This window comes from Delphinapterus leucas, chromosome 2 (assembly GCF_059928025.1).
Source record: "Delphinapterus leucas isolate spDelLeu-1000000601 "Yukka" chromosome 2, BTC_Dleu_Yukka2, whole genome shotgun sequence".
In the NCBI taxonomy this organism is placed as follows: Eukaryota; Metazoa; Chordata; class Mammalia; order Artiodactyla; family Monodontidae; genus Delphinapterus; species Delphinapterus leucas.
The window spans coordinates 17420987-17441668 of record NC_143130.1 but is presented as its reverse complement, the minus strand read 5'-3'; the positions used below and the strand labels follow the sequence as shown (position 1 = coordinate 17441668).

The following is a 20682-nucleotide window of genomic DNA, read 5'->3' as shown; positions in this document are numbered from 1 at the left end:
CTTAAGAGAAGAACTTGGAAGAAACAAAAATTACAGGGAAGAGAAGAGAAAATATTTAAAAACCGTAAGTAATACCCACCATGAAATAAGAGAAGATACTGCAACCATCAGAACATGACCAGGAAGCTATTGGAAAGGATTATTAAGAAAATATGAACGAACTGTTGGAAAATAATAAATATGATAGCAGTATGAAGAAACACAACAGAAAGCTTGGTAGGTAAGATAGAAGAAATTTCCCCAAAAATAATGAGACATAAGACAAACATGGCAGGAAAGAAAGAGAAAAAAAATCAAAGTTCACCTTGGGCGGTCAGGCATTTAACGTATATGCTTTCTAGAAATAGAGATGATGATGGAGAGAGTGTTAGAGAAATAACATAAGAAAATTTCCCACAACTGGAGAATTTAAGATTCTAGATCAAAGAATCGATTTTAAAAAGGGAGCAGTGAGAAGTTTCAGAATACGGGAAATAAAGAGATGAGCCTTTAAAAAAGTATACAGTAAAGAGTTGGGAGTCAGAATGTTAGCTGACCCAACAGCAGCATGGGGAGCAAGAAGACAATGGGGCCCTACCTTCAAATACTGCAGGGTAATGTTTTCTAACCTGCAGCTCCATCCCTCACCAAACTGCCCATGAGTGGTGATGGTAGAATAAATATATTTTAAGCATGCAAAGATACAACATTTTTTGTTTCCATCACATCCCCTTTTAGGCAGCTATAGAATGCATGCTCTAACAAATCCCAGTCTGATGATGAAGAGAGATGCTGGGAACTAGGGAGCCAGTGCAGATTGGGACGTGCGGGACAAGCATGGGGGCTGGAGAACTCCAAGAAAATAACGAGTTGATAAGCTGTGGTAAGTTTGATCTTGTGGAAATTTGTATTAAAAGCTGTAGAAGGGGTTTCGCTGGTGGCGCAGTGGTTAAGAATCCACCTGCCAATGCAGGGGACACAGGTTCGAGCCCTGGTCCGGGAAGATCCCACATGCCGCGGAGCAACTAGGCCCGTGTGCCACAACTGCTGAGCGTGCGCTCTAGAGCCTGCGAGCCACAACTACTGAAGCCCGCGTGCCTAGAGCCCATGCTCTGCAACAGGAGAGGCCACCGCAATGAGAAACCCGTGCACCACAAGGAAGAGTGGCCCCTGCTCGTCACAACTAGAGAAAGCCCACATGCAGCAACGAAGACCCAAAGTAGCCAAAAATAAAATAAATAAATAAAAAAGCTGTAGAGGGCTTCCCTGGTGGCGCAGTGGTTGAGAGTCCGCCTGCCGATGCAGGGGACACAGGTTCGTGCCCCGGTCCGGGAAGATCCCACATGCCACGGAGCGGCTGGGCCCGTGAGCCATGGCCGCTGAGCCTGCGCGTCCGGAGCCTGTGCTCCGCAACGGGAGAGACCACAACAGCGAGAGACCTGCGTACAGAAAAAAAAAAGCTGTAGAGAGGGAGAAAATATTTGCAAAACCCCCACATATCTGATAAAAAAAATACACAAAGAACGTTTTAAAAATCGTTTAAAACAATAAGAAAACCAACAATCTGATTTTAAAAAGGATCCAGGGCTTCCTTGGTGGCGTAGTGGTTAAGAATCCACCTGCCAATGCAGGGGACACAGGTTCGAGCCCTGGTCCGGGAAGATCCCACGTGCTGCAGAGCAACTAAGCCAGTGTGCCACAACTACTGAGCATGTGCTCTAGAGCCCGTGAGCCACAACTACTGAGCCCGCTTGTCACAACTACTAAAGCCCACGTGCCTAGAGCCTGTGCTCTGCAACAAGAGAATCCACCGCAATGAAAAGCCCATGCAATGAAGAGTAGGCTCCACTCACCGCAACTGGAGAAAGCCTGTGCACAGCAACAAAGACCCAACACAGCCAAAAATAAATAAATTTTTTAAAATTAATTAATTAATTAATTTTAAAAGAGCCAAAGGGCTTCACAGGCGTCTCACCAAAAAAGATACAGAGATGGCTGATAAGCATCTGTAAGATGTTCCATACCATATGTCATCAGGGAAAAATGCACATTGTGAGATACCGCTACATACCTATTAGAATGGCTAAAATCCAAAACACCAACAATGCAGTGAAACCACTCTATATGATACTGTGACGATGGATCCATGTCTTTATATATTTGTTCAAACCCATAGTATGTGCTGGTGAAGACGTGGAGCAACAGGAACTCATTCATTGCTGGTGGGATACAAAATGGTACCAGTACTTGGGAAGACTGTTTAGCAATTTCTTACAAAACTAAACATACTCTTACCCTACAATCCGGCAATCATGCTGCTTGGTATTTACCACATAGAATCAAAAACTTATGTCCACACAAAAACCTGCCCACAAATGTTTGTAGCAGCTTTATTCACACTTGCCAAACCTTGGAAGCCACCAAGATGTCCTTCAGTAGGTGAATGGATAAATAAACTGTGATATATCCAGACAATGGAATATTATTCAGGGCTAAAAAGAAAGGAGCTTTCAAGCTATGAAAAGACATGGAGGAAACCTAAAGGCGTATTACTAAGTAAAAGAAGACAGTGTGAAAAGGCTACATACTGTATGATTCCAACTTTCTGACATTCTGGAAAAGGCAAAACTGTGCAGACATAAAAAGATCAGGGGTGGCCAGGGGAGGGGTGGTGGGAAGGGATGAACAGGCAGAGCATAGAGGATTTTTAGGGCAATGAAACCACTCTATATGATACTGCAATGATGGATCCGTGTCTTTATATATTTGTCCAAACCCATAGAATATGCAACACCAAGAGTGAACGCTACTGTAAACTGTGGACTTAGGGTGATAATGATGTGTTAGTGCAGATCCATGAGCTGTAACAAATACCCCACTTGGATGGAGGATGTGGACAGTGGGGAAGGCCATGTCTGCATGGGGGCAGGGTGTACATGGGATAGCTCTGTACCTGCCTCTCAATTTTGCCGTGAACTGAAAACTACTCTAAAAAATAGTCTTTTTTAAAAAGGTTGTAGGGACAGGGTCTAAGAAAATGAAGCAAAAGGAAAACCATGAATGTCATAGAAGAAAGGAAATGTAACCATGATGCGCCACTTGAATTAGCAGTGAACAGTATATGAATAATGTAAACACTAACCAAAAAAAAATCATTGAAAAGTTGTGCTAGAGCTCTATTGGGAGGAACTGGGAGTGGGAATTGGGATTGCAGTGTGTAAGAGAGCTAATGCTTCACCAACCTTCAGAGGAAGTCAGCAGTGGTTTTTATTTTATTTAATTTTATTTTACTTTACTTTATTTACTTTACTTTGCTTTATTTTATTTCCTTCCAGTTCTGTTGAGATATAATTGACACACATCACCGTATAAGTTTAAGGTGTACAGCATAATGATTGGACTCACATACATCATGAAATGATCATCACAATAAGTTTAGTGAGCACCCATCGTTTCATACAGATGCAAAAGTAAAGAAATAGAGAAAACCAGATGTTCAAAACTAATGAATCAGAAGATAGCAGTAAAAATGTATCATTCTGAAATGTGTAGTTAAATACCAGAGCTATTTGGCTAGATATGGATTATTATTAAATCCCTAGCTTTTGTTTTGTGTAATGAGTCATACTGATAATATTGATAAATTTAAAGAGTCCAGTATTAAAAATCACTAAGTGAAAGAAAGTGAGTCGTGCAGAAATCATCAAGAGTATATCACAAACTGGGAATTATGATCAATCCGTTCTGACTATCTCAGGTTGAGTTAAAAAGAAATATCATAGAAAACAGCTAAAAGCCTTAAAAAGTGGGGTTTTTTTTGGAGGGGAAGGATTGGGTAGTCAGAGGAACAAGACGTGATGAAAAAGGAGATTCTTTTATTTTAAGCTTTTTCTTTAGCATTGTAACGTATAAACTATACATAGGCGAGTATTACTGTGAAAAAAAACGTAATTTACAAAAGAATGATGTCTACCATTAATTCCAAACCAATATGGTCACACTTGTTGTGCTCTCTCATAATAATTCAGTTAAACCTAAATGAGAAGTTAAGTTGATTGACATTTCTGTCTCATTTATTTCCAGATAAATAATTTGTAAATTAGGTTGTGGTCAAATTGTGAATAGAAGAAAAGCCTAGAAAATTATTAACTAATAATTATGAAATTAATTTAGAGCATAAATAGAAGTAAAAACATTAATTACCAGTCAAGAAAAATATTCTAATGATCTTTAAAATGTTTAAAAATAATAGATGCAGACTCTTTATTTGGGCCCATCCAATGTTGTTTTTTTAGAAAATGAATAAATTTATGTTTCTGCTTTTATTCTAGGCATCAAAAGTGTTTCAGAGTTAGCCACTCATGAAACCTACAGGCACTATATCTCCTGTTAACATTATTTTCCACTTTAAGTCATTTCAGAAAAGCCATATAGAATGTAACCATTATTTAGAATTATGACATGAGTATTAAGCACTGCACTGCATTGGAATTTTTATCCAAAAAAACCATAGCTTAGTTTTGTATAATATTCTGCAATTATGCTGTCATTAAAGACAGAGAATGCAAAAACAAAGAAAATGTTAGCCTTAAATTCTATGTAATCATTTCATGATTAAAGAGTTAAAATAATGGTTCTATAATTAGTTTCTATACTTGTATGATAAAACCTCTGTAATGTGAAAGAGAACATGATAATTGTTTTATTTTGTCATCAAAAACCATCAGTTTTGGTAATTTAATTTCCATTGCTTTTTTATTTCAAATTTCCATAATATATTCCTGATTTTCACTCTTCTTTTAGTTCTTCAGGGTTTTCACCTATAATATTAAAATCCATTTGCTCTTTATTCAGACACTCAATTGTATATTTTAGTTTAAAGCACAGACTTTAACTGTAGGTCACAACTGACTAACCTTTGTATCCCCAGTGGTTTTATTGAATGAATAGTATAATCCATAACCTTTCCTCAACTCTCTAACCCATTAGAATAACCTTACATGTCCTTGCCGTTTAATAGACAGTTCAAGAAAAATCACACGATTTATGAAAAGTAAGTGCACTTTGGGTATTAACCCCAAATTATAACTGCTTCTTGCATTGTGCAAAGAAAAATGACATATGTGGTTTCTTATAGGCAGTAACATTTTATTTTCAAGAGTGCATTTAAATTCATAGGTATACCTGGAAAACATTTTCTCTCCCATCATTTATTCGTTTAAAGCCACACAGAGTTGCCTGCTAGGAAGACTCATGCCTGCAGAACTCTGCTTCTGTCCACGGCTCAGCCCCCATTTCTCACAGGGGCTTGTGGAAGTTCAATCTGGATTTCTCCACCATCCCTGGGGTCTTAGATTCTACCATTCACCCTCATAGTATTCAAAGACTGTCTGTTTAGAAAGGGTTATTAGAATACGATCTCTTTGATAGTTTTATATTGATAGTTTTTGAAAGCTTGCTAAATAATATTACTTTTGTGCTGAGTTTTACCATATGCCTCCCTGGAAATGTGGCCTGAAGACTGATCAACCCTTTCTGGTAGAAACCAACTTGTATTATTTCTGTGAAATTTACTAGTTAGGAGGAGCCACCTCAGGCTCACAATGGAGTATCTTTTTTCGTGTATTTATTGTTGAGTCCTGAAATTATGTATGTCTGTGCATGTGTGTGTTCTTTGTAGCTGGAGGAATTCCCCTTGAAAAAGTAAAGCTAACTTTTTCTCACTCCTGCCTGAGCCCAGTGACAGGCTAATAAGGAAGAATGATGATAGTAATAAAATGGGGCGAGGGGTACATTCCTGAGATTTTGCTGCTTATGAAATGATAGCCCTGTTACCGAATGACCACAGAGGGACTTGGAGTGAGACCCCGTCCCAAGTCTTTCTGATGGAGAGAGATGACCCTCCCTATGACTCATCACATCAGAAGCAAGTGCAGTATTAACAGCTTTGGTGACCACCTTTTCAACCCAGAGAACATAGCTGTACATTTTTAATTTGTTATGATTTATAACACTGAAATTGGTGTGAAATGGACCACAAATCATGGGTGTCAGAATCTGAAAATGAATTTTATCAGCTGAGGAAAGTGAATGCCTCTGGGATTTGCATAAGTTTCTCATAATTCTTTTCATATTACAAATGATGAGTATAACTGAAAATAAACTGAAAATGACACTAAGTAGCTAATTTCACATGTACGCGTAAACATATATAAATATAGCCATTTAGCCTCACTTTAGACTTTCCCTATAATTCAAGGTGATTTGTACCTACCCATAGAAATATTTGTCTAAAATCCTTATAGTAAATATTAAGACCATTCGTTACATCTCACAAATATCTGGGATTATCTACAGAAAAATGCGAACGTTAAAACAAGGTATTCACCAACTTTATTTTTTCACTGTACAAACTTGGAAGAGAGAATTTATACCAATATAAAAATACTAAGATTGAAGAAGGATCTATCCCCAAATTTCAGATGTTGTAAATACCTTTCAGCATCACAAAAGAGCTGCCCTTGTTAGAAACTAACTTTGCATGCATAATTAATTTGAGCACCACATTCCTCCTTCACAACCAGAAGAGAAATTGAATTCAGGTGTTTGGTGAACATATGGAGGATCTACTGAGAATTTATGACCTGTGGTTTGAGTGTAAAACCCCAAGATACTTGCTGATAAAACTTAATGAAGCTTGTGCAGAGGAGCTATTTTTATCTGTAGTTCGGTAATTGATACATTTCTTGGTTTAACCCTCCCACCCTTTCTCCCATTCCTCATAAATCTTCCAGTCTGAGAGGTAGAGCCACAGCAGAAAGCCAGTCTTCTTAGCCTGGTCCCACTAATGCGTACCTAAGCTGAAGTTCAGAGTTGGCTTTGTCATGGCATTTTAGCCTCTTCCTTCTCTTTTAATTTAGAAATTTGTGCCTCTTCGCCTGCACAGGTGACAGGAGGCAAACCATGGGCCATGGGAAGAAGTGCTTCCAGGTTCCTCTAAGAGAAGCAGAAGTTTTCAGAGGAGTGATACCACTTACTCTGCCTTAAGGAAGCAAAGATGAGGCACAGTGGAGCCCATTGTTAGAATTTAGGCAACAAATTCATTGCCATTTAGAGGCTTTTCTTTTCCCCCTAGAGGAAGCACACTCTGGGGGACAGGAACCCGCCACAAACACACCCTAGCACTCTCTCTCTGCTGCTCTGTGTGTCCCTAGGATTTCACAAAGAATGCTCCCGATTTGAGTGGCAGGAAAGAGAACATATGACACGTGCTCCATTTTACCATACGGGGTGTAATGGGTTTAATGAGAAACCTGGGTTTGCTCACTAATTTACAGCAATTAAGAACTCGGTTCTGACATCTGTAGATTATAACTACTTGTCTGGCGATTACAAGATCAGGAATATTTTATGGAATTGCTAATCAGTAGAGAAAAATATCTAAGTGAGAAGAGCGTTGTTTACCTGCAGCCTCTGAATGGCGTTGGTTCCTGGTCCCTGAGCTAGCATCCCTTCTTAGTTCAGTAACGTCAGCACCCCCCCCACCACCAACACTTTAGTCATCCCTGTTCAAGAACTTGTTTATATCCACTTTATCACGCTGACAATCTGTCTATTTTGAAAGGATTACAACTCCGTACATCGACGCGTAACATCACAGTAAGACATTGCTTAATGATCTGAGACGCTTGTGGTCATTGCTGGCTGCCTGTTTCCAAAGCTATGTGACAGGTCTGCCCTACATATGTTTTCTCCAGTGTCACTTTTTGCCTGCTCCAGTTTGGTTGTCTGTTTTAAGTGACGTCCAGGAAATAGTTGAATTTTGGACTTGCCACTGGTACTAATAAAGGCACTAAAAGCTTTTCCGTTCCTCGGATGTAAGAAGAATTAATCAAGCAAGGGAGGGAAATACGCTCTAATTTTTCTCCAATGAAAATGTTTCCAAAAATATGAGTAGTCTTGCAGGATAGGTTGTGCTGGATCTTTAGTGCTTCCGTCTCTGTAAGTACCAAGGAAATCAATAAAAAGATAACATTTCCCTTAAATAAGTAGACTAAAACCCAGAAACCTTGCACGAAGTTTGAGTTGTTAGCTAAAGACATCAGAGGTCAGCAGAACGGGATCTGAGTATAAATGAATGGAGTCTTGGAAGCTTTAACTTAACTATCGCCTTTCTAAGTGTGCTGGGATTCAAACCATAATGAGGTTTCAGCATCCTGACTGTGGCATCCCAGGATCCGGAGAGGATAGGTCTTTGAAGTGCCGGCAGGTGGAGGAGAAAAAGTTCCTTAAGCAGAGAGGCTGATACTTTTCCCATCTGGTGTGCCCGTGGAATACCTGGGGGGAGGTGATAGAAATATATCAACAGGAAAAAGCTTCGAGTGTGGAGCTGCTTTATTTCCACCGTCTCAGGTATAATTTGGAAATCGGCTTTTGCATTTTTTTTAATTGGGAAAAAGAATAATGTCCTTTTGCATCCCCAGTAATTGGATGCCAAGTACAGGTATGAAATTCACTAGCATTTGGAGTAGAATTTTGTACTTAGGCCAGAAAGTAAATTGCTAGGGCTGAGAAGTATAGAGCAACAATGAAGAGGCCGAAGGTATGAGCTGATACAGTTAACCAAAATCTTTACTGTGTCCCTGTTCTTTTGCAAATTGGGGATTTGAAGGAGATCTGTTACAAACTGAACCCTTGGCAAAGTAACTAAAACCCGTTTTAACCAGGAATATCTCCTTGTGGGTTGTGTGTTGACCCAGATCCTAGCAGGTCACCAATTTCTGCCAGAAAGAGAAACTAGGATGAGTCCTTGAGTTTGGTTTTACCAAACCACCTGGTTGGTGGGGCTGTTCTCCCCACACTCAGGGAAACCATGGTTGCTTTGGCCTTAAGAGGGCTGATTTGCAGAGATCATAGAACCAGAGTGGGGCGTTTTGGTGCAGTGATGGGGAGGTTGACAAAAGGAGTTGCCCTAAGCCATTGGGTAGATTTCCATGGGGTGTTCTTGGCTGTACACTGGTGTCTAGTGGAAAGTGCCCTCCATTGGTTTCACGTGTTAAAGTCTGGCAGTGACCATCTTTCAGTGACATCTCGTGCGATAGTATTTCCTTTGTGTAATTTTTCTAGGAGACCAGAACTTTGGAGTGATTAATCATATAAATGATAGTGGTAAAACTCATTCATCAGGTATGATTCCTCTCTTTTACTCTGCTCTTCTAACCAACAGGCTTTGCAACGGGCAATATTTATTAGGTTGCAACTGTGGACAAGGCATAGTTCTGTGAGCCCTTCCAGGCAACTTGATTTCATTTAATAGTGTACAACGCCCTCACATTGTTTAAGGTGACATGGTGGTGATAGGTGGTGTGTGTGTGTATGCTAAAGAGAGCAAGGTTTAGGGAGTTTAGGTGTTATCTTTTGTTGTCATCAGAGGGAGACCTGCCATACAATCACATTGCAAACCCCTGTTTGCATCATATCCACTAACATCGTACCGGCCAAATCAAGTCACACAGCCAAGGCCATCATCAGTGGGTATCAGTGTTTGCTGCAGAGCAAGTTAACACAGACTTAGCTTCAAACAAGACATGTTTATTGTATCAGTTTCTGTGGGTCTGGTGTCTGGCAACGGCTTAGCGGAACGCCCCTGCTCAAGGTCTCATCCCGGTGCAATCAAGGTGTCAGCCAGGCTGGCTTCTCACTTGGAGGCTGTGCTTAGGGAAGCCCCACTTCCCTGCTCCTGGAGTTGTTGGCATTATTCTGTTCTTTGAAGCTGTAGGATTCGTGACAGCTCCCTTCTTCAAAGCCAGAAAGGGGAAAGAAGGACTAGTAAGATGGACCCTGTGTTCTTATTTAACCACGTACATGTAGTCGTACACATTTCTTGACCTTTGCCTCATTTTACTGGATAGAAGCAAGTCACAGGCCCTGCCCACACTCATGTGTTTGGGTTGCACAAAGGTTGGGATCCCAGAGGCAGGGATCATGGGACACCTGAAAGTCTGTCCATCATAAATATTTGGTAACAATTTACCTGCCGCAGGGATGTGACTTACAAAATATATGATTGTAATGAAGCCCTAAACTTAAGGAAGAGAAACACACACCCGTCTAAGTACCAAACACTGTAAAACAGTATCTGGGTCAGAGGACAGGGAGTATTGAGGAATTGAAAGGAAACGATGAACATGGGCTGCAGTAGTTAGGAAAGGCTTCAAGGAGGTGGAATTTGATTTCTTTGACTTCCTGGTAGAATTGGAAAGATGGAAAGAAAAAGAAAGGGTATTACAGAAAGAAAGATACGAGCAAATTTATCTCCTCTCTTCCTTGGAAGTGTCTCTTCTCTTGTACTAGAGTGTAGAATCATCTCCCCCTTCTGAGCCCATGGATACATCCCCTCCCTCTGTCTTCCTCCTCTCTTCGCTTTCCCTTTCTCCTTCCTTCTATAGGAAGGAAAGTATGTACCAAGATGGTACCTCCTTGTTCAGAGCAATGAGGTTATTCTCCCTTCCATTGAATTCTGGGTCTTAAGGCTATGCCTTCTATTCCAGTTTTCTGGATTTCCCTTGCATAATTAAACATGCAAATGTTAAAGTATTTTTAGTCCATAAAGAATTCATCAGTCACGTCACAAACACCTCTCTCTCAGCATATGATGGTCTGAAAAGATAGGTCAGAACTCAAGCCTGCAGGCCAGTGTGCCCAGTGTTAGATCAGGAGCAGAGGCAAGGCTGCATGGACAATGCCCAGCGGTCTTTTTTTTTAAAATATTTGCTTCTTGGGCCTGTTACTAGGGGTCCACTAGCCTTATCTCGGTGCAGTGAAAGTAAATAACCTAGAAAAGCAACATATAAAACAGGCAGCATCTGTAGAATATAAAGTAGAGCTTACAAGCTAGCAGGCAACAGACATTTTTTTGTCTCACCTAGGATTGAAAAATTAAAATAAGCCAACATTTAAAATTAGAAGGTAGGGGGCTTCCCTGGTGGCGCAGTGGTTGAGAGTCCTCCTGCCGATGCAGGGGACGCGGGTTCGTGCCCCAGTCCAGGAGGATCCCACATGCCGCGGAGCGGCTGGGCCCGTGAGCCATGGCCGCTGAGCCTGCGCGTCCGGAGCCTGTGCTCCTCAACGGGAGAGGCCACAGCGGTGAGAGTCCCACGTACCGGGAAAAAAAAAAAAAATTAGAAGGTAGGGTGGGGACTATAATTCTGACTTCTCTCAAAAAAAAAAAAAGTTAGAAGGCAACATCAGACCCATATCCTTTCAGGGCAATAATCTACTGGAACCAAGTAAGGGCCTCCCTTTCTAGACCAAGCATATTTCTCCCAGCTGTCCAAGGACATACTTTGTGCTTCCAGCGCAGTGGGTCTCCTTCACTCTTTAGTTAATTGCCCTGCAGGCATTGGAATTTGTCCCAACTATGAAGCCTGCAGGCCTTGTTTTCAAAGTGTTGTCCATAGAGCACTTGCTTTCAAATGCATGCAGATTCCTGGGCCCTGCACTAGCCGGGCTGACTCAGAATATCTCAAGATGAGTCTCAATCAGCATTTTTTGAAAAGCACTCTGGATGATGAGATTCATACACAAGACGTGTCTAGTGGTGAGACCCGCGATTATGAAGTTTCTTTCCTCATTCAGTGCACCTGTGCAGCACAGATGCAGGGCAGGCTCAGATGCTTATCTACAAATAGGATTGTGGCTGCAGTTAGCATGGATTGGTGTTTTCAGCTACTTTTGCTTGTGAAGCACATTGCAGGAGTCCAATCTGAAGGTTTTAAAACTTAGTACTCTGTGTGATCTACCTCTGATAGGAGAGAGTACATTCCCACGGTAATTGGATGGGAAAGATTTAGGTTCCGTCTAAGCCAGGGTTAGGTTGTACATGTGTGTTAGGGATCTCCATAGTGTGTGATCCAATGTACGCTTTCTTGACCCTGTCAGAAAAAATCCCAGATCATTACGGGACCAAAACCCTCTTCATTTAGTTTAAAATACACACACATACACACACACACACGAGTGTGTGCACGTGTATAAACACCAGTGTGTAAGAAAGGCTAAATGCTAATGTTGGACATAAACCGTGTAGATTTTTTTTACCCAAAAAGCATCTCTGTCATTCCCATCCTCATCCCTCCTTTCTGTACACTATTGGTAAATTATGATTTACTGACTCCTCATTAAGAGTTTTATTGTCTTCATTCACCCATCTGATCAACTTAGGTGATATCTTTGTTATATTCCTCACCAAAAAAAATAATAATAATGAGCAACTTTAAGTTGGCAGTGAACCCAAGTATAAGTTGATTGGGGTCTGCAGGCATTCGTCACGTGCTAATGAATATTTCAAATTTCCTTTGGCCTTCTTGGCAGAAGAGGTAACCAAGAGCTTTTGAAGTCCAGATGTGAGTTATTGGCCCTTAGAGCCTCGCCTGAGAGGCAGAACTAAGCAGTTGCAGTGGTTCCACCTCTAGAAGCCAGGGTTTCACCTGCAGACTGCCAGCTGTTATTCCCCAAGGATTCTTGATAGGCTTCCAGTCTTTGGAAATCTCCATCCATCAGAAAACCACTGCAGCCTTCAACCCTCGGGCGCTTTGCTAGTCTTAGGCAGGTCAGTCTGCTTCCTCTAGAGCATAAGAAGAAAGGAAGCAGGGAAAAGAGAGTGAAACAGTGGTCTCGCCAGCTGCTCAGATTTGGAAATAAGGTCAGAAGTGAGTTCCAGTTCTTGTCTTGTCCTATGAAAAGCATGAAGGTCACCAGAACTTAAAATTAAGGACCGGGGTCCACTTCCCTTGTGAGACTGAGAATGTAAATTGGTACAGCCACTATGGAGAACAATATGGAGGTTCCTTAAAAAACTAAAAATAGAATTACCATATGATCCAGCAATCCCACTCCTGGACATATATCTAGAGAAAAACATGGTTCAAAAGGATACATGCACCCCAGTGTTCATTGCAGCACTGTTTACAATAGCCAGGACATGGAAGCAACCTAAGTGTCCATCAACAGATGAATGGATAAAGAAGATGTGGTACATATATACAATGGTATATTACTCAGCCATTAAAAAGAATGAAATAATGCCATTTGCAGTAACATGGATGGACCTGGAGATTACCATACTAAGTGAAGTCAGACAGAGAAAGACAAGTATCATGTGATATCGCTTATATGCGGAATCTAAAAAAATTTTATTTCATGATGCAAAAACTTATTTACAAAACAGAAACAGACTTACAGACTTAGAGAATGAATTTACAGTTACCAAGGGGGAAAGATGGGGGGGAGGAATAGATTGGGAATTTTGGATTGACATGTACACACTGCTATATTTAAAATAGATAACCAACAGGGACCTACTGTATAGCACAGGGAACTCTGCTCAATATTCTGTAATAACCTAAATGGGAAAAGAATTTGAAAAGAATAGATACAAGTATACGTATAACCAAATCACTTTTTTGGGAGACTGTGCATTCAGGTAATCACAAATAGTAAGAAGAGGTCCGTTTTCACCAACGGTTTGGACTTCATGTACCTAATAATTATGTGGTTAAAACTGTCTGTGCTACATGAAAATAATAGGGAAATATTTCTACTAAGACTTGTAAAATATTTCGCCAGGCAGGCCTCCTACAATCCCCCTATTAAAAGCTGTGAAGTATGCAGGGGACAAAAGAGTCACAGCTGGAAAGAGGGCAGTGAGGTGAATGAATGTTCACTTTCCTAGCCTTTGTCTTATGAATCTATCCACGTACCTACACCATCACAGTTTCACATGGAGGGTGAGGAGTTCTGTGGATTGGGCGTTCCATCTGGAAAACGTATCTGCTGGGACAAGATAAGATGCTGTATATATGATTTAAAAACCAGTAGGAATAACACCCTGCTAGGCTCAGGAGTGTGGAGGGGAAGTTTAAAGTGGTACCCACGTGTAGACGGAATCTTCGTGTTGTCAACTAGCACATTTTACAGATTAACTTTCCATGTTCTCTGGCTGATCAGTCCCAAAGATCTATCAGAAGAGGAACAAAGGGAACACAAGTTTTCATTGACTGGGAAAATCATCCAATTGAATGTATCGACAGGATATTCCAGAAGCTTTCATGAAATTGATAGAAACATAAGGGTGATAGGAACCCACCGAGGAGATGAAGTGATGAAAGACAATCCCCTATTCTTAGAAGTTGTTCATGTTATGGTCCTGGATGTGATCATTTTCAATTTGAGATTTTCAAACGTTTGGAATTCTTGAAAATATGTGAAATTATACAAAGACATGTTAGTTTGAGAATTTTATAGGCTCTCCTCTGACAGACTTTCTCTTTCCAGGCCACCTCTCACAAATGACATTACCCAGGGGGCTGTGCAGCCAAAAGAACTCAGATCCACTCTGAGTCATCAGGGCAACATGTCTTCAATGAAGGGACCCATCCTCCTATTGGCTGACAGCTTCCCATTCTGCCAGCAGCTTGGAGGGGTATATGTGATAAATATAAGACTTGGTTCTTGTCCTCAGGAAGTCTGAAGTTTTGTTGGAAAACTATATACCTAATGTGCTTGAATAGCTGTCCGGATTGGATGTAATGTTGTGCTTAGGGAATGGAATCCACCAAAAGTGCTGTGAGATTTAAGATTGATTTTGGCTATATCTATTACTCTTGCAAAATACTTTTTAAATATGTATGTAATTTAATAGGGGAGGGGCTTTGGTGTCTGCTGTGTGTTTTACTAAAAGAAACAACAGGGTATAGTGAGATGAGGCTAGGTTAGTGGCCAGAAAATTCTGGATTCTAGTCTCACATTCCCCACTGGCTAGAGAAAGACTGGAGACTTCAAACAAGTTACTTATCTTCTCTGAATGGTAGTTTCTACCTTTGTGTGTGTGTGTGTGTGTGTGTGTGTGTGTGTGTGTGAAATACTACCTTCTGCACCTATCTTATAAGCTTTCTGTGAGGATAAAACAGAATTCAAAGCTATAAAAAAGAAGGCAAAATTATTATGAACTCATTGGTTCAATCAAACTACCACCTGAGGTTATTTTTAAAATGCTTTTCATGTATACTGTGAGTGTTGGATTTTGTGTATAGACGTGGGAAAACTCATAAACAAGAACTTCATATAATGGCATTACGAAAGTAATACTGCACGTTTGTGAGTCTATATTGTATGGTGTTGTCTCACTTGATTGTAACAACTATGATATTTAGAGCAAAGAGGATTCTTATGTGCACTTCCTCTATATAAAGAAGCCGCAGCCCAGAGACGTTAAGTACCTTACTTTAAGAAGGTGGAGGAGCTAGGACTGGACCCTGGTATTTCCGACTTTTCATGCAATGTCCTTTCCAAAAAATTTTTGCTGCCAACACCTTGCCAGATTACCGAGAGGAAATGAGGCTTTTAAAGAGCTGCGTAAAAAAGGAATGTCTAAAAATACCACTTGCCCTCTTGAATATCTGTCTAAAATCACCTCAGTAAGTCTTAATCATGAGAACAAAATGAAAACATATTTCAAATGCCTAGATATTGTCTTAAAATTTCACTTCCTCTCAAACAGCACCATTTCACAGCAAGCTGCCATTTTTTCCTGGCAACTTCCATCCACAGATTGTATTTCTGAAGGGTGTTCACTGTTGCCCGTTTTGTCTTTTAGCAACAGATCAACTCCTAGCAACCATGATCGGATACAGCGTCTCCGGCAAGAATTTCAGCAAGCAAAGCAGGATGAAGATGTGGAAGATCGGCGACGTACCTATAGCTTTGAACAACCCTGGGTGAGTGTTTGGTGCCTTGGCACAGTCGTAGGAAGTCCTGCAACTTCCCTGCAGTAAAAGCCTCTAAGCTGTGACCTCAGACCTTTATGAAACAAGACAAGATGGAGCCAGATTCCTTTGACCTTTAGCATATTGACCTTTTCCTCATTTCCATCTGGGTTTCATCACTGCTAATTTCATTTTATATCTTGTTGCACCATCTGTCCGTTGCAAAATAGGTTTCATTTGCCTGATGACAAGACAGAGCAGAAGTATTCTGGCTCTCAGCTATGCATTTTTTAAAGTTTAGTTCAGTATTTTTCTATATACATTTTTCTGAGAGTCAGAGCCTGAATAAATCAGTTCAGCACGTCTATGATGTATCTACTCTATGCAAAGTACAGTATTTAGTGATTCTTGATTCTCCCCCATCTCCTGTGTGCATTTGTTGAGCCCCTGCCAGGTCTCTGCCTCTAGCCCATCTCCAGTCGTCCCTCCCATCGCCGCCAGAGGGACCCTTCTACAGCAGCGCTCTGAATGGCTTCTCAATGCCCCCAAGATAAGTCCAGATTCCACAGTGTGGCGGGCTAATTAATCCTCCCAATCCAGCCCCCAGACTTGGGCTCTGATCTTGTGTTTTGCCTTAGAGGTGATGTCACTTCTGGCAATGGGAGGCATTGGAGCAGATTTGGGGGTTCAATATGATGGGAATTGTGAAGGCTTTCCTTGGAAACCTGAGAGAGTCAACTAGAGATGAGTAAATAAGCTGCCTGAGGCAGGAAAATCTAACTGAGGGTATTAGTAAGTCCAGTCAACATGACAGTGTGACCATAGCCAATAATGCTTTGAGGACAGGGAATAGAAAAATAATTTTTAAAAAATTAATTGACTAACTTATTTATTTTTGGCTGCATTGGGTCTTCGTTGCTGCGTGCGGGCTTTCTCTAGTTGCGGCGAGCGGGGGCTACTCTTCGTTGCGGTGTGCGGACTTCTCATTGCGGTGGCTTCTCTTGTTGCGGAACACGGGCTCTAGGCGCGTGGGCTTCAGTAGTTGTAGCATGCAGGCTCAGTAGTTGTGGCTCACCGGCTTAGTTGCTCTGGGCATGTGGGATCTTCCCAGACCAGGGCTTGAACCTGTGTCCCCTGCATTGGCAGGCGGATTCTTAACCACTGCGCCACCAAGGGAAGTCCCAGAAAATAATTTTTTTTAAAAAAAAATTTATCTTATTGAAGAATAGTTGATTTACAATGTTGTGTTTATTTCTGCTATACAGCAAAGCAATTCAGTTATACATATACATTCTTTTTCATATTCTTTTCCATTATGGTTTATCACAGGACATTGAATAGAGTTCCCTGAGCTATACAGTAGGACCTTGTTGTTTAGAAAACTAATTTTTTAGTTGAATTCTGTGATGAGAATTGGCAAGACAGACATGGCAGAAAGTCAAGGAAGGCAAGCCTGGTGAGGATACTGGTGAAGCACTGCCCCGTGTGGGCAGGGTGGGCATTACAGCTCAGGGGTGAACAGTATTCACCACAGGGATGAACCGGTGGTCAGTACCGCTCTGATAGCCTGGGAGGCTGCTGGGAGTGGAGCTGGGGGTGCCAGCAGTCTAGGATTATAAAGCTTAGGAGCCTGCGGTCAAAAGAGTGTATTTTTGGAGTCCAGGAAAATCTGGATGATGTTGGGATCAAAGGTGTCCCGTCCATGCATGTGAGCTTCTGAAGTGGAGGAGTAATTAGGGCCCAAAGCGTGTATTGAGTTCAGTTCAACGTGTTGGGTGTATGATCACACACGATATTTGGGAGAGTAGGGGCAGACGAAGAATGGTGTGAGAAAAGGCTGATATAGACCCGAGTGTGGTTAGATTGTAGGGAAGGAGAGATGAAGGTGGGAAGGTTCTAGGAGCTTTCTAGGAGTTCAGACTGAAAGTCTGAACAAAAATGGTATCAGGACAGAATGCCGGCCCACTAGCCAGGTTAGAAACAATAATTTTAAATTTTTTCTCCAGGCCTCAGTTTTCTTATTTGTAAACCAAGGGGGTTAGAGTAGCTGATTGTCAGTTACTAAACCTTTTGTTAGAATGAACATTTAAGAGGGAGCTGGGGGTGTAGAGTAAAGCAGATGTCAGCAGAGCTCCTTGGGTTGAATACAGAGGCTGCTGCCGTGGGTCAGAGCTTCTCCAAGTGTAGTCCACGGACCAGCACCTTCAGCTTCTCCTGGGAGCTTGTCACACGTGCACGTTCCTGGGCCCTGCCTCAGACTTACTGGATCTGAACCTCTGTGGGTGGGGGGTGGGGCCCAGGACTCTGTATTTTAATAAGCCCTCCACGTCATCTCGAAGGATGGTCAGCTCCGGGAAGCATTGCTCCAGAGTTTAGATCATTGCTGAGGTCCTTTTTGGTCCTAAAATCCAGCACCCTCAGTACACTCCACACAAAGCCAGGAAAGGTTCTGATCTGGGGTTTGGTGATCAAGTTGGAGTTTGTGGAAGGTTCATGTTGCAAATGAAAGGAGAAGAAGGAAAAATTGGAGAAGCCGTCCCAGTTTGAAGGACCTCACCTTGGTTCAAGTGAGGAAGATGGGACCTTAGAACAGGCAATATGAGACCGGCATCTCGGAGGAAAAACTCAGGAAATCCATCGTAGCTGACTTTGGGAGGTTATAAAACATGTGCAACAGATTTAATACGTATGACAATCTAACTGTCCTCTGCGACAATATCACTATTAATAATATTTAGTTTATTTTTCTAGATGATCAAGTAAACTGAGTTATTCCCGTGGAGCAACAGGATGGAATTATGTTCATCTCCTTCTGTTGTTTGGCTTAATGACTCAAGCTAGTCCTGCTAGGTTTCCTAAAGCAGGCTTCTTTTGTGTTGCGGGGTAAACATCCTTAACTGTGTGTATTTGCACACAGGTGCTGAAAGGAGGAATGAGGCCAGTGGCAGCCTGAAGGGATAAACAGGCGCTGCATATGGAAGTGGTTCTCACACCCCGTAACTCTAGCAGCCCAGGCCCTCCAAGGGCTTTGCACTCCTCGTCCAGCCCGGGAGGGGCAGCGTCGTGCCATTTTACTTTACCAGGGAATATGTGGATTATCCAACCAGCATGTCTTAGTCCGTAATTAATCGTTTAACTCACCAAATTTCTTGAGTGTTGATTATGTTCTGTTATTGTGTTTGGTTCTGGAAAACAAAGAAAGAATGCCCTTAGGATCCTACAGTGGAGCGGATACAAAGGAAAGGCGTGCTTTTACAGTCTTGAGAAGGGGATGCAGGGACTACTGAACCCAGAGAAACCACACCCAAATTGATTGTGGGTGGGCACAAAAAAGCTTGAAAGAACACCTCTTTGAAGTTGGAAAATATTTTAAATATATAACTTTGGGAAACAGAGGAATCTATCTTTGGGAACTATAATTAATTGGAATTATTTCTGGTTAGTTATCCACATGCAAGATCTCCAGGTTTGTTGGAGGCTAAATGAGCATTTCCTCCTTCTTAGCTCTAGACGTTTTGCGCTAGGAGATGTGGCAACCGTTTGGTAGCCATTAGGTTTCTTTATAAGTTTTTTTTAATGAGGGGCACGAATATTTTGGCACATGTTTCTGTGTTATCTGCTTAATATGAGCGATCATGTTGGGAAAAAAATGTTTGAGAATGTCTTGTACGTTAGGAAACTCAACTACTGAAGGTCATAGGCCAAATTATTGTATATCAAAATGCTGTAGCAACTTCAGATGGACAACTTGGCTTGTATGATCATTTCCTGTAATGATTGAGCGGGGAATTATTTGGATGACAAGCTGATTACCTTGGGAATGGAATAATGTCCTAAATTGTGGGTCAGAAGTTGACCGTCTCCATTTATTTCTTTATTTATTCATTCATTCATTTATCAAACAATTGGAATCTTGCTGTGTACTCTCCATTCTACAGATCGTGTAAATGAGTGTAAAGTGACTGTAATTCTACTCAGTGTATTAATTTTCATACAGATTCTCATTGTTGCCTTATGAAGAGCTGCTCAGTTGTTCAAAATGTAACGTAGCCTATAGTTTTTATGATCTGTTTTACAAAATGAGCTTTGAATATCTTGGAATCTTGATTCTTTTCCCGTATGTATTCTGACCTTGAAAGATCACTGTGTTTGGAAAGGATGAGGCCATGATCTCACCCACTGGAATTACTTGTAATCATTTTAGTGTTAAGGAACCACAAGCCCATCTTCAAGCTGTGTGTACAGCTTAGACCGTATGAATTGAAATTGCCCCGCTTGTCAGAAATGCCCACACATGAAGTGCAGTCAGATGTATCATTTAGAAAAATATCCAGGCCAATGACTTTACATACAGAGAGAGATGCTGCAGAAAATTCTTCCAAGGGGCCCTTTTCAACTTATCCATTTTCAGAATGTTCTCTCTACTCTAGCAGAACAGTACGCACCTGTTCCTGGGCTTTTGTTCAAAATAACGTTTGGGCCTGAGGGAGCTGATTTGTGACACAAAAGGTCCTTCGATGAGCAGAGGCCCAGGACATTTCCTTAGCTCCATAACTGAAGTGAATTCTCTCCCAAGCTGAGTAAAAGAAGAAGAAGAAAAAGCAACTTCTTCCCCCAAAGCAGTGCCAGGTGCAGCATAAATAAAGCAGCAAGTTGCTGTAAATCTTTCTTAAGATAATGGAACAATAGCTGACGTTAGGGTTATTATCACAGAGCTCAGATATGGACAGGACTTAGTGTTGCTTTTAAAAGAATTAAATTGCAGGCTGCAGACCTAAGTACAGTATGCTGTTAAAACTTTACAGATACCTGAGTGTTGCCCACAAGCAGACTTACTGGCTGAGACTGTTGATGGATGGGATAATGGAGCTTTTAATAGCTGTATTGCTAAATCCTTTCCATCCTGGGTGGGTAGTGACTGAAAGTAGTTTAGTCCTTC

At 41.3% G+C, this 20682-nt stretch overlaps 1 protein-coding gene across 14 annotated transcripts in view; it reads left to right on the top strand.

Moving 5' to 3' along the window:
* PARD3 (par-3 family cell polarity regulator) overlaps window positions 1–20682 on the top strand; it is a 642085-nt gene that overhangs the window by 606012 nt on the left and 15391 nt on the right. For all 14 annotated transcript variants that reach the window (XM_089906476.1, XM_089906474.1, XM_089906475.1 and 11 more), the window contains one exon: window positions 15635–15755. In XM_089906476.1, coding sequence (XP_089762602.1) covers window positions 15635–15755 — 121 coding nt within the window. The remainder of the gene's footprint in view (window positions 1–15634; window positions 15756–20682) is intronic.